General features: G+C 40.4%; 1 protein-coding gene across 1 annotated transcript; it reads right to left on the bottom strand.

Annotated features, from left to right (window-relative positions):
• Window positions 1-1,221: 1,221 nt before the first annotated feature.
• On the bottom strand, window positions 1,222-14,819 carry LOC124043325 (mediator of RNA polymerase II transcription subunit 10). The gene is made up of 4 exons (XM_046361825.1): window positions 14,531-14,819; window positions 13,379-13,462; window positions 2,542-2,644; window positions 1,222-2,058 (listed from the first exon to the last, which is right to left on the bottom strand). Exons 1-4 carry the CDS (start codon window positions 14,650-14,652, stop codon window positions 1,963-1,965), a joined length of 405 nt encoding a protein of 134 aa, XP_046217781.1. The 5' UTR covers window positions 14,653-14,819; the 3' UTR covers window positions 1,222-1,962.
• Window positions 14,820-15,049: the final 230 nt, after the last annotated feature.

Raw genomic sequence — 15,049 nt, 5'->3', positions numbered from 1 at the left:
TCCCCCGCCATCACATGTTTCAGCATGATCATGTACGGCCCCATGTCGCAAGGCACACAATTGTTGGCAGTGCAAAATTCCTAGAAGCTGAAAACATCCGTTTTTTTTCCGTGGCCTGCATACTCACCAGACATATCAGCCATTGAGCATGTTTGGGATGCTCTGGATCGAAATGTGAGATAGCGTGTTCAGTTCCTGCCAATAATCAGCAACTTTGCACAGCCATTGAAGAGGAGTGGGACAACAACTCTTTGTGAAGGAGATATGTCGTGTTACATGAGGCAAATGGTGGTCACACCAGACACTGACTGGTTTTCTGATTCACGCCCCTACCATTTTTTTCAAGGTACTGTATCTGAGCAACCGATGCATATCTGTATTGTATTCTCAGTCATGTGTTATCCATAGATTAGGGCCCAAAGAAAGTATTTCAGTTGACTGATTTCCTTATATTTACTGTAACTCAGTAAAATCTGACATTGTTGCATGTTGCATTTATATTTTTGCTCAGTGTCCAACTGGGGTAAGGTGTTTAAGGTCAAACATATTACGTCCTTTTTTCGTGCAAAGTATTTCAAAATAACGTATGCTTTGCTTTGTTTAATCCGATGCAACATCTTGAAGCTACAGCATGCATGTTCATTCTTTCATATTGGTTGCAGTGTTTTGTCTTAAGGTCTTGTAGTCAACATTAAAGTCTCCATTCTATCCCGTTGTCTTCATATCTCTAATCCGGTGACCAGGCTCCCAGTCTTCAAGATGAGTAAAAAACCCTGCTTCACTGGACATAATAATAGGGAACATCCTGCTCCCCCACCCCAGGGAGTTGGTCTTCAGGCTCAGGGGGAGTGTCCCTGTCTCTCTTCCCCAGCAGGAGGCAGCATGCTGGGCCACGACCTACCCGGATGACGGCTCCCTGGTCCTGAAGGCTCCACGCTTCTGGAGCATTTGTCTCAGAACAACCCCACACCACAGAAAGTATGCGCTCGCGTGCTCCCTTCACCATGGTGATGGTCTGATCTGGCCACATACTGTAGGGAGAGAATGTTTCCAAATGGAAAAGAGAAATTGAAAAGCATTTCCATTTGACAAATTCTGTTGGTTAAAAAGAAAAAAAGATCCCTTTTCCTTCTTTAATGCCCACTGAACACAACCTCTTACAATGTAATGTCCTTGGTGATTTGACCCTTGGATGAAAGAATATAATGTGACATTGAGGCCTTTACTTCTTATACATTGAACTTTAATTGTAAGTCTCTGTTCGTGAATTGTGATCTACAAGGCACTAGCATGGCAGTAAATACCAGACTAATCTTTCAATTACAAGCCCATTTATTTGCAAAACAAACAAAAAAACAAAAACTACCAAGATAAAATCAAAACAAATTGGAGGGTTGCAAACTTCTGGGCGAGTTTCTTGCCCATGAATAAGACCCCTTTTGATACCGGAGCTTGATATAAAATAGAGTCACAGTCCAGGTCTGCAGTGTTGTACAATGATGTTTAAGTCTTTACAAAAATGGTTCTGTATGAGTATAAACATTATGTACATCTTGTAGGTGGGATCTCAACACAGCATGAGGAATCAGTTTGCCAGATATCAGATTGAGAAAATGTTATATTTCCAACACAACTAAAATAAACTCGAAAAAGGCAATATGTTCCTGGCTGACAGTTCTTCCTATCAAATCATCAGCTCTAGCTCCTTTTATGATTTTTTTGAACCCATCCATAAAGCATCCTTGCCACATTACTCTTCCCACATCAGAAACAAAGAATTACTCCAACTACCTCTACCACGCTCTCAATCTATTTCTCAAAGTCAACAACACACTTTTTTCATGAATATTCCCTGAATATTAATACATGTCATCAGGTTGACTCATTGATCCTGCTGGGTGAGACCCCACTGTGGCTTTAAGCAGGGGGTTAAGGGTCAGGGGGATTAAAGGTCAAGGGTCACTATGAGGGGGGGTCATCTCCATGGATAGCCTTGTACTTGGTCATCTCCTCTGGAAACACCTTCCCCAGCTCAGAGATCAGCAGGCTCTTGAATTTCTGCAACCAAAGACAGAACAGAGGGGTCAGAGATTGAAGCTGTAGATGATTTACTGTTATTTAGTCTGGATCTTTATGGTTCTGATGGTAATAAGACAGTATAATGGGGTTATACTGTATATGCTTAGGACACATCTTAGAATGCATTATTTAAAACATATTTTTTATTTTATTTAACTAGACAAGCCAGTTAAGAACAAATTGTTATTTACAATGACGGCCTACCGGGGAACAGTGGGTTAACTGCCATGTTCAGGGGCAGAACAACAGATTTTTACCTTGTCAGCTATTCATTCCAGCAACCTTTTGGTTACTGGCCAAACACTCTAACCACTAGGCAGCCTTACAATCACACCCTAATGCATTGTACCAGAAGGCTTTGACTAAAAGTGTAACCAAGACTATTTGTCATTAAGTAATTTCCTCAAAGTACTGATCTTCAATTTATAGGCCGTTATTAGGCTTGAATCTACTGCCACTTACCGTCATGGTGTCAATCTTTCCTTTGACCTGCTCGTTCTTGGCCAGGGCCCTTTCCAGACACTCCTTAGTGTACAGCTGGGGGTTACGCCCCTGGTCTATGTATCTGACAACACAAGACAAAACATCAGTTGAGTTAGGCTGAGGGTCTGTGACCAAGTGGAGATCTGAGGGAGAGAAAGTGTTGGTACATGGGTGACTGTCCTTCAGTTATGCTCACCATAGTCTAGCGTGGCCATCCTCTGAAAACTTAACTATTGGATTTTGCATTTGAATGAGAGCTAGGGATGGGCATTTGAAATGGACTTCACTACTAAAATAATATATTTTTGGGGCTATCCGGATCGTCAAAATGCATACCTTTCCCTAATGTCAATAAGCATGGTCTATTGCTGTTTTGGTTAGTAATTGTTGTCTTATTTCACTGTAGAGCCTCCAGCCCTGTTCAATATGCCTTAGCTAGCCCCTATGTTCCACCCCCCACACTAGAGGTCTACCGATTAAAAAAAAAAATCGGCAAGGCCAATTAATTGGGTCCAATTTCAAGTTCTCATAATCTGTATTTTTGGACGCCGATTATGGCCGATTATATTGCAATCCACGAGGAGACTGCGTTGCAGGCTGACCACCTGTTACGCGAGTGCAGCAAGGAGCCACGGTAAGTTGCTAGCTAGCATTAAACGTATCTTATAAAAAACTATCAATCTTAACATTTTCACTAGTTAACTGCACATGGTTGATGATATAGTTAATTGTTTGTGAATTTATCATCGAATCACAGAATACATAGCCAAACGGGTGATGATTTAAGAAAAGCGCATTTGCGAAAAAAGCACATTCGTAGCATCAATGTCACAAGTTATAACCATATCGAGCTCTGTGAAACTAGTTACCACAAATCTTTATATTGTCCATATTGTAACAAACTTGTGGTTGCATAGCAGCACATTGTGTAACATTACCACGGGGATCAAATACATTTTTCCCTCACTGTATATTAGCTTAACTTGTAAAAACGAATATTATACAGTGCCTTAGGAAAGTATTCAGACCCCTCTTCCCACATTGTTACTTTATAGCCTTGTTCTAACATTGAGTTACATTTTTTAAATTTAAATATCTACACACCATACTCATTTAATAGCACCCGCAAAACACCAATCTCAATGTCAACAGTGAAGAGGTGACTCCGGGATGCTGGCCTTCTAAGCAAAACTAATGCGTGATAGTGAGAAGGACAGATGTCGTGTGGGAAAACTGCTGTTTTTCACTCGATCTGTCCAATTTATCGCCTCTAAAATGTAAATAAACACTATAAAGAGTTTATATAATGTGTCATGACATGCCTATTTGAAGGTTTGTGTCGAATTTGAATGGGGTTTTTAGGGAGGTGCTAAAATGATCTTAGAAGTAAACAGTGGCTTTGAGAATGATGATCGCATGCAGTGATGACGCAAAAGAATGGCTAGTTTTCCCCCCCTTACCCCCGTCACTGTCCATTTCCTGTTTCTAAAGAATGGCTAGTTTTCCCCCCCTTACCCCCGTCACTGTCCATTTCCTGTTTCTAAAGGATGAGAGAGATTGTAAGACAGAAAACATTTGCTTTGTGTGTGCTGTACGTTACACTACATGATGTAACGGAGGGTCAGTTTTCTAAACTTTTCTCCAATACTATAGAGCCATAACCATGTTGATCAACGCTTGAATAGAAACGTAATTCACACCCCAGGTTATGAAGTCAACACAGTCGCTACAGTCCCATTAGTTCTTTCCTGCCTCATTTGAATGTCACGTTGCGCACATTTGTACGGAATAGGGTGAGTTTATGTTACACACAATAGCCCATAATGACAAAGCAAAAACAGATTTTTAGAATTTTTTGCACATAAAAAAGAAAAAAAAACACACAAATACCTAATTTACTTAAGTATTCAGCCCCTTTGCTATAAGACTTGGAATTAAGCTCAGGTTCATCCTGGTTTAATAGAAAATCTTTGAGATGTTTCTACAACTGGATTGGAGTCCACCTGTGGAAAATTAAATTGATTGGACATGATTTGGAAAAGCCCATAAAGGTCTACACTACCGGTCAAAAGTTTAAGGACACCTAATCATTTCAGTTTTTTTTTCTTTTTACTATTTTCTACATTGTAGAATAATAGTGAAGGCACCAAAACTATAAAATAACACATATGGAATCATGTATCATGTGTTAAACATCCACCCTTTGCCTTGATGACAGCTTTGCACACTCTTAGAATTCTCTCAACCAACTTCACCTGGAATGCTTTTCCAACAGTCTTGAAGGAGTTCCCACATATGCTGAGCACTTGTTGGCTGCTTTTCCTTCACTCTGCAGTCCGACTCAACCCAAACCATCTGAATTTGGTTGAGGTCGTGGGATTGTGGAGGCTAGGCCATCTGATGCAGCACTCCATCACTCTCCTTCTTGATAAAATAGCCCTTACACAGCCTGGGGGTGTGTTGGTCATTGTCCTGTTGAAAAACAAATGATAGTCCCACTAAGCCCAAACCAGCTGTGATCGCATATCGCTGCAGAATGCTGTGGTAGTCATGATGGTTAAGTGTGCCTTGAACTCTAAATAAATCCCAGACAGTGTCATCAGTAAAGCACCCCACACCATCACACCGCCTCCTCCATGCTTCACGGTGGGAACTACACATGAAGAGATAATCCATTCACCCACATCTCACAAAGACACGTGGTTGAAATCCGAAAATCAAAAATTTCGACTCCAGACCAAAGGCTAAATTTCCACAGGTCTAATGTCCATTGCTCATGTTTCTGGGCCAAAGCAAGTATCTTCTTATTTTTGGTGTCCTTTAGTAGTGGTTTCAATTGGATAATTGGACAATGAAGGCCTGATTTACGCAATCTCCTCTGAACAGTTGATGTTGAGATGTGTCGGTTACTTGAATTCGGTGAAGAATTTATTTGGGCTGCAATTTCTGAGGCTGGTAACTCTAATGAATGTATCATCTGCAGCAGAGGTAACTCTGGGTCTTCCATTCCTCCTCGCGAGAGCCAGTTTCATCATAGCGCTGATGGATTTTGCGACTGCACTTGAAGAAACTTTCAAAGTTCTTGACATTTTCTGTATGTCTTAAAGTAATGGACTGTTGTTTCTCTTTGCTTATTTGAGCTTTTCTTGACATAATATGGACTTGGTATTTTACAAAATAGGCCTATCTTCTGTGTACCCCCCATACCTTGTCACAACACAACTGATTGGCTCAAACACCTGATGAAGGAAAGAAATTCCACAAATGAACTTGTTTAACACTTTTTTGGTTACTACATGATTCCATATGTATTATTTCATAGTTTAGATGTCTTCACTATTATTCTAAAATGTAGAAAATAGTAAAACTACAATCAGTTGACAGTGCATGTCAGAGCAAAAACGAAGCCATGAGGTCGAAGGAATTGTCTGTAAAGCTCCGAGACAAGACTGTGTCGAGGCAGAGATCTGGGGAAGGGTCCAAAAACATTTCTGCGTACCAAAACATTTCTGAAAGTCCCCAAGAACACAGTGACCTCAATCATTCTTAAATCGAAGAAGTTTGGAACCTCCAAGACTCATCCTAGAGCTGGCCTCCCAGCCAAACTGAACAATCGCGTGACAAGGGCTTTGGTAAGGGAGGTGACCAATAACCTGATGGTCACTATGACAGAGCTCTAGAGTTCCACTGTGGAGATGGAAGAAACATTTAGAAGGACAACCTTCTCTGCCGCACTGCACCAATCAGGCCTTTATGGTAGTGCGGCCAGAAGGTAGCCACTCAGTAAAAGGCACATGGCAGCCCGCTTGGAGTTTGCCTAAAGGTACCTAAAGACTCTCAGATCATGAGAAACAAGATCATCTGGGCTGATGAAAACAAAATTTCAGCCCAAAGACTTAAGGCCAAGCGCCATGTCCTGAGGAAACCTGGCAACGTCCCTACGGCGAAGCATGGTGGTGGCAGCATCATGCTATAGGGATGTTTTTCAGCAGCAGGGCCTGGGAGACTAGTCAGGTTCTAGGGAAAGATGAATGGAACAAAGTACAGATCATTGATAAAAACCTGCTCCAGATAGCTCAGCACCTCAGACTGGGGCGAAGGTTCACCTTCAATCAGGACAACGACCCTAAGCACAAAGCCAAGACAACGCAGGAGTGGCTTCGGGACAAGTCTCTAAATTTCCTCGAGTGGCCCAGCCAGAGCCCAGAATTGAACCCCATCAAACTTCTCTGAAGAGAACTGAAAATAGCTGTGCAGCAACACTCCCCATCCAGCCAAGCTTGAAGCATCATACCAAAGAAGACTTGATGCTGCTTTAACAAAGTACTGGGTCTGAATTAGAGTTCGACCAACTATGATTTTTCAACGCCGATACCGATTATTGGAGGACCATAAAAGCCGCTGCCGATTAATCGGCCGATTTTATTTATTTATTTAATTTGTAATAATGACAATTACAACAATACTGAATGAACAGTTATTTTAACTTAATATAATACAGCAATAAAATCAATCAAATAATGCAAAAACAAAATGTTGGAGAAGAAAGTAAAAGTGCAATATGTTCCATGTAAAATATGTGCCATGTAAGAAAGCTAACGTTTCAGTTCCTTGCTCAGAACATGAGAACATATGAAAGCTGGTGGTTCCTTTTAACATGAGTCTTCAATATTCCCAGGTAAGAAGATTTAGGTTGTAGTTATTATAGAAATGATAGGACTATTTCCCTCCTATAACATTTGTATTTCATTAACCTTTGACTATTGGATGTTCTTACAGGCACTATAGTATTGCCAGTGTAACAGTATAGCTTCCGTCCCTCTCCTCACTCCTCCCTGGGCTCGAACCAGGAACACATGGACAATTAGCGCGCGCTAACTAGCTAGCCATTTCACTTCGGTTACACGAGCCTCATCATCTCGGGAGTTGATAGGCTTGAAGTCATAAACAGCGCAATGCTTGACGCACAATGAAGAGCTGCTGGCAAAACGCACGAAAGTGCTGTTTGAATGAATGTTTACGCGCCTGCTTCTGCCTACCACCGCTCAGTCAGATACTTGTATGCTCAGTCAGATTATATGCAATTTAGGACACGCTAGATAATATCTAGTAATATCATCAACCATGTGTAGTTAACTAGTGATTATGATTAAATGTTTTTTTAGAAGTTTAATGCTAGCTAGCAACTTACCTTGGCTTACTGCATTCGCATAACAGGCAGTCTCCTTGTGGAGTGCAACGAGAAAGAGGCAGGTCGTTATTGCGTTGGACTAGTTATGGTTGCAAGATTGGATCCGCCGAGCTGACAAGGTGAAAATCTGTCGTTCTGCCCCTAAACCCACTGTTCCTAAACCGTCATTGAAAATAAGAATGTGTTCTTAACTGACTTGCCTAGTTAAATAAAGATTAAATAAAAGGTGTAAAAAAAAAATAATAATAATAATAATAATACATAATAAATAAATAAATAAATACAAATAATTTTTAAGAAGTCGGCAAATCGGTGCCCAAAAATACCGTTCCGATTAATCGGTCGACCTCTAGTCTGAATACCTGGGTAAATGTAATTGCATTTGAGATATAGCTATATTAGCAAAACAAATCTAAAAAACAGTTTTTGCTTCGTCATTATGGGCTATTGCGTGTAGATGTATGAGGGAATAAAATGATTTAATCAATTTTAGAATGAGGCTGTAATGTAACAAAATTCAAGAGGTCTGAATACTTAACGAAGGCAATGCAGGATACGATAAAATATTCTGTCAAACCTTGAAAGACTTTTTTTTTTACAAATGTAGGTTATTTTCATACTTATTTTGTTTAGGCTATTTAACAGCTTTCAGAAAGTATTCATACCCCTTGACTTTTTCCACATTCAAAATGGATTACAATTGAGATTTTGTGTCACTGGCCTACACACAATACCCCATAATGTCAAAGTGGAATTGTGTTTTTGGAAACGTTTACAAACTAAAAACAAATCATAAGCTTAAATGTATCGAGTCAAGTATTCAACCCCTTTGTTATGGCAAGCCTAATGAGTTCAGGCGTAAACATTTGCTTAACAAGCCACATAATAAATTGCATGGACTCACTCTGTGTGCAATAATAGTGTTTAACAGGTTTTTTTTAATGACTTCCTCATCTATTTACCCCACACTTACAATTATGTGTTAGGCATCTCAATTGAGCACTGACTTTCAAACACTGATCCAACCAAAGACCAGGGAGGTTTTCCAATGACTCGCAAAGGGCACCTATTAGTAGATGGATAAACATCTTAAAAAGCAGACATTGAATATATCTGAGCATGGCGAAGTTACTAGATGACAATTTCGATGGTCTATAAATACACTCAGTTACTACAAAGATAAAGGCTTCCTTCCTAACTTAGTTGTGTCATGAAGTTGGCCTGAGTGGGGGAGGTTTATGACCCCCATAAATACCTTTTCCCTTTTTCCTCTCTCTACTCTACCGATGTGACTATTGAAAATCCCTTGGTTAACATTGAGAGAGAATCTGGTGACATCAAAAGATGGGAATGGAACCATATTTCGGTAAATCCAACCAGAAAATATGCGTTGGTACTAAATGAATTTGATGCCAGATCAGTTGGCGTCTGAGACATTATTACTGATGATAGGACGACAAACTGTATCTTGGAAAATCTACACATTCAAGTTGTCAGATTCACCTTCGGCTACATCATGTTATGGATATGCTTGTCATTGGCAAGAACTAGGGAGTTTAAAATAAAAAGAAACTGAATAGACCTAAGTAAAGGGAAAACCCTAGAGGAAAACCTGGTTCAGTCCATTTTCTAACACACTGTGAGAAATTCATCTTTCAGCAGGACAATAACCTAAAACACAAGGCCAAATCTACACTGGAGTTGCTTACCAAGACAACATTGAATGTTCCTGAGTGGCCTAGTTACAGTTTTGACTTAAAATTGGCTTGAAACTATAAGGCAAGACGTGAAAATGGCTGTCTAACAACGATCAACTTGACAGAGCTTGAAAAATGGTTTAATGAATAATGTGCAAATATCGCACAATGCTGGTGTGCAAAGCTCTTAGAGACTTACCCAGAAAGACTCAACTGTAATCGCTGCCAAAGTTGATTCTAACATGTATTGACACAGGGGTGTGAATACTTATGTAAATTAGACATTTCATTTTCAATACATTTTAAAAAAAAATCTAAAAACATGTTCTCACTGTCATTAAGGGGTAGTGTGTGTAGATGGCGGAGAAAAAAAAGGTGTATATTTAGGATTTGTACCGTTTGATAGGGAAAAAGGCATAGCCTAAAGATAATAGACTTATTCATTTTTAGCCTAAGCCAATGTTCATTCAAGTGCTAGAAAGAATGTTACAGGCCAAACGTCAGTATAGGGACAAAGTGGTGGAAAGCTCCAAGTTCCTCTGCGTACACATCACTGGCAAACTGAAATGGTCCATCCACACAGACAGTGTGGTGAGAAGGTGCAACAGCGCCTCTTCAACCTCAGGAGGCTGAAGAAATGTGTCTTGGCACCTAAAAGCCCTTAACTTTTACAGATGCATAATTGAGAGCATCCTGCGAGGCTGTATCACCGCCTGGTACAGCAACTGCACCGCTCACAACCGCAGGGCTCTCCAGAGGGTGGGGAGGTCTGCCCAACGCATCCCTGGGGGCAAACTACCCGCCCTCCAGGACATCTAAAGCAACAGATGTGTACAGGAAGGGAAAATCATCAAGGACATTAAACCCCCGAGCAACTGCCCGTTCACCCCACTATCATCCAGAAGGTGGGGGTCAGTACAGGTGCATCAAAACTGGGACAGTAAGACTGAAAAACTGCTTCTATCTCAAGGCCATCAGACTGTTAAATAGCCATCAGTAACACATTAGAGGCTGCTGCCTATATACATAGACTTGAAATCACTGGCCACTTTAATAAATAGAACACTAGTCACTTTAATAATGTTTACATATTTTACATTATTCATCTCATACTGTTTTCTATTCTAATGTATCTTAGTCTATGCCGCTCTGACATTGCTCGTCCACATATTTATAGATTCTTAATTCCATTCCTTTACTTAGATGTGTGTATTGTTGTGAAATTGTTAGATATTACTGCACTGTGGGAGCTAAAGACACAAACTCTTCGCTAAACCCGCAATAACATCTGCGAAACATGTATGTGACTAATACATTTTGATTTTGTGCTAAATGATCATTTGTTTATCTTTTACATGAATGCACAATTCATAAGTTATTGAAAATAACGTTTGAGACAACTCAGACACCGACTCATCATTAATTCATTTTTTGGTCGCGCTTTTTGAAAGTGCCGCTGCGGGAGCATATGACCGATGGCCGATGGCCTGTTGTGCGGGACATTAATAAACACGGACAGTATTACTATAATAAACACTGACAATATTACAAATATTAGTTTATCATTTTAACTTGTCAAAGTAACATTTACTGCAACTTATTGACAGTAGCCTGTGTGTTGGCATACAGTCCCTTGCGAAAGTATTCGGCCCCTTTGAACTTTGCGACCTTTTGCCACATTTCAGGCTTCAAACAAAGATATAAAACTGTATTTTTTTGTGAAGAATCAACAAGAAGTGGGACACAATCATGAAGTGGAACGACATTTATTGGATATTTCAAACTTTAACAAATCAAAAACTGAAAAAATGGGCGTGCAAAATTATTCAGCCCCTTTACTTTCAGTGCAGCAAACTCTCTCCAGAAGTTCAGTGAGGATCTCTGAATGATCCAATGTTGACCTAAATGACGAATGATGATAAATACAATCCACCTGTGTGTAATCAAGTCTCCGTATAAATGCACCTGCACTATGATAGTCTTAGAGGTCCGTTAAAAGTGCAGAGAGCATCATGAAGAACAAGGAACACACCAGGCAGGTCCGAGATACTGTTGTGAAGAAGTTTAAAGCCGGATTTGGATACAAAAAGATTTCCCAAGCTTTAAACATCCCAAGGAGCACTGTGCAAGCAATAATATTGAAATGGAAGGAGTATCAGACCACTGCAAATCTACCAAGACCTGGCCGTCCCTCTAAACTTTCAGCTCATTCAAGGAGAAGACTGATCAGAGATGCAGCCAAGAGGCCCATGACCACTCTGGATGAACTGCAGAGATCTACAGCTGAGGTGGGAGACTCTGTCCATAGGACAACAATCAGTCGTATATTGCACAAATCTGGCCTTTATGCAAGAGTGGCAAGAAGAAAGCAGTTTCTTAAAGATATCCATAAAAAGTGTTGTTTAAAGTTTGCCACAAGCCACCTGGGAGACACACCAAACATGTGGAAGAAGGTGCTCTGGTCAGATGAAACCAAAATTGAACTTTTTGGCAACAATGCAAAACATTATGTTTGCCGTAAAAGCAACACAGCTCATCACCCTGAACACAACATCCCCACTGTCAAACATGGTGGTGGCAGCATCATGGTTTGGGCCTGCTTTTCTTCAGCAGGGACAGGGAAGATGGTTCAAATTGATGGGAAGATGGATGGAGCCAAATACAGGACCATTCTGGAAGAAAACCTGATGGAGTCTGCAAAAGACCTGAGACTGGGACGGAGATTTGTCTTCCAACAAGACAATGATCCAAAACATAAAGCAAAATCTACAATGGAATGGTTCAAAAATAAACATATCCAGGTGTTAGAATGGCCAAGTCAAAGTCCAGACCTGAATACAATCGAGAATCTGTGGAAAAAAACTGAAAACTACTGTTCACAAATGCTCTCTATCCAACCTCACTGAGCTCGAGCTGTTTTGCAAGGAGGAATGGGAAAGAATTTCAGTCTCTCGATGTGCAAAACTGATAGAGACATACCCCAAGCAACTTACAGCTGTAATCGCAGCAAAAGGTGGCGCTACAAAGTATTAACTTAAGGGGGCTGAATAATTTTGCACGCCCAATTTTTCAGTTTTTGATTTGTTAAAGTTTGAAATATCCAATAAATGTCGTTCCACTTCATGATTGTGACCCACTTGTTGTTGATTCTTCACAAAAAAAATACAGTTTTATATCTTTATGTTTGAAGCCTGAAATGTGGCAAAAGGTCGCAAAGTTCAAGGGGGCCGAATACTTTCGCAAGGCACTGTATATTATTGGCTGTTTGGTTTGCAAGAAGGGATTTTCTGACGGCACAATTTACTTTGCCAACACTTTGGTCAAGTAACGCAGAAACGTACCATGTGTGTTTATACTTCCTATTCGATTAGTCTATCTCTCTCATAACTATACTATGTTTTTATTTAGGCTATTTTCAAACAACTGTCTGAGTTGGAACTCTGTTAGGCCTATAGATTAATTTGATGGTTGATCATGAAAGAGTAGGTTATGCCTAAGCCAACAAGTCATCTTCAAATCGAATGGGGAGAAAAAGGGAAATTACGATTTTAAAACAATAAACCAGACGACAGAGTGCCCGCTGTAAAAGGCCCATGATCAGACATTATGGGGGGGGGGGGATCACAGGCACTGTCTGACAATTTGCACTGCTTTGGATCTCTCCTCTCTTTGTACAATGTACATTGTCCTCTTGCCTGATGCTAATATTCTAACTACCTTATATGTATTGAACATTTAGGCTATGGGGAAAAGGGTATAGGCCAATTGGCATGTCGCCCTGCTGTGTGCTCGTTGGTAAAATCGTCCAACCCTAGTGGCAATGTGTCACTAGTTTCCATCATCTTCCTGAGAACTTCCCCAGGCTTTCAAAAGTAAACTACAGATCTAGACATGGAAAGTGTATGTTTAAGTTGGAACATCTACTCACTCAAAAGCCTCGAGAGGAACGTTAATCTCATGTAGCTGCTGGCGACATTTCTCAATGTCCTGCAGTCCCGTGATCATGTAGTTTCTGAAATGCACAGGAGTAGAGACGTTTCAACAACTACCAGGCAAAATCATCAACCACAACTACCAAACAACTAACTTACTACCTCAACATGACTGTCAGCGTTTAACCTAATCTGCAAACTGGTCATCTCTGTATGCAAGGAGATACCTACTGCAGCCCTCATCCTCCACCTGTTCTGACAGCCACATTCTGTTAAAGGTCACCAAAGCACACATATCTCTGGGTCGCTCCGCTTTTCAGTTGACTGCAGCTAGCGACTGGAACCTGCTGGAACAAACACTCAAACTGGACAGTTTTGGCTCTTCATTCAAAGACTCAATCATGGACACTCTTACTGACAGTTGTGGCTGCTTTGCGTTATGTATTGTTGTTTCTACCTTCTTGCCCTTTGTGCTGTTGTCTGTGCCCAATAATGTTCGTACCATGTTTTCTGCTGCTGTCATGTTACGTTGCTGCTACTATGTTGTTGTCATGTGTCGCTATCACGCTATGTTGTCTTTGGTCTCTCTTTATGTAGTGTTGTGGTGTCTCTCTTGTGATGCGTTTTTTAATCCCAGTCCCTGTCCCTACAGGAGACCTTTTGCCTTTTGGTAGGCAGTCATTGTACATAATAATTTGTTCTTAACTGACTTGTCTAGTTAAATAAACGTTAAAGAAAACAATATGTGCAGTCTTTTATACCCTTTTGTGTGTCTATGACCGCGATGTGCAACTTTAGTCCTCGGGGGGCTGATGTCACTTTTTCCCCAGTTCCAAACTAACACGCCTGACTCCATTTAAATAAACTCATTATTATCTTCCGCTTTTTATAAAGTGTGACACCACTCCGGCCCCGAGGACTGGAGTTGCCCATCCCTGGTCTATGACATTGACTGTACTAATTAGCTATCAACGTAGCTAACTAACTTAACTATGTGGAGGCTAGCTAGCATTGGTTAACCATAATCTTACTTTTGTAAACAACTCGTGTATTGATAACTTGGGGAGTTAGTAGTAACATCTTTAAGTGGCTAGCTATGATGGCTAGTAATACTAGAAACACCTAGCTAGCTAACTGGCATCACTTACAGTTTTTGGTTGAGTCCTGTTTGACTGCTAGGTTGAAAGTCGCTAACGATAATTCCCATCTGTCGAATATTTTCAACGAACTTCTCGAGATGCTCCTCGAGGTTATCAAATTTCTCAGCCATGTCGCCAACAAAACGTTATGTGTTCATTTCTCATAAACATAAAATATTTGTGAAAATATAAAACCCCAGACAAATCCCTTTGTCAATTCATCACAATGCTAATCACTTCCCAGACCCCCATGGGGTCGTCACTAGTTACCACAGCCACAAGGGGCTCATTAAGGCTAAACCCCGCCTATTTCTAAAATGTATCTTCTTAGAATCTGATTTTAAAACAAACATTAGCCCCAACATTACCCACACTGATAACCTCACGTCTAACATTAAATTAATATCAAAAAACACATTTTTGTTTTCAACCATTTACTTTGTGGCTGTGGTAACTAGTGACAAACACTCCCATGGCATACTGCTTTACGGAAGGGTGAGAGTCAATCATTGGCGAATGTGTAGTTGC

The sequence above is a fragment of the Oncorhynchus gorbuscha genome, linkage group LG09, assembly GCF_021184085.1.
Source record: "Oncorhynchus gorbuscha isolate QuinsamMale2020 ecotype Even-year linkage group LG09, OgorEven_v1.0, whole genome shotgun sequence".
NCBI lineage: Eukaryota > Metazoa > Chordata > Actinopteri > Salmoniformes > Salmonidae > Oncorhynchus > Oncorhynchus gorbuscha.
Note: the sequence above shows the minus strand (reverse complement) of the source record. Positions and strands in the feature narration are given on the sequence as shown.

Excerpts from the sequence above, each read along its gene's own strand:
- LOC124043325 (XM_046361825.1), bottom strand. The coding sequence starts at position 14,652 with ATGGCTGAGAAATTTGATAACCTCGAGGAGCATCTCGAGAAGTTCGTT. Across the intron at positions 2,645-13,378 it reads GTTCCTCTCGAGGCTTTTGA|ATACATAGACCAGGGGCGTA; the intron begins GTGAGTAGATGT and ends TTGTGTTGTCAG. Across the intron at positions 2,059-2,541 it reads GAAAGATTGACACCATGACG|AAATTCAAGAGCCTGCTGAT; the intron begins GTAAGTGGCAGT and ends CTTTGGTTGCAG.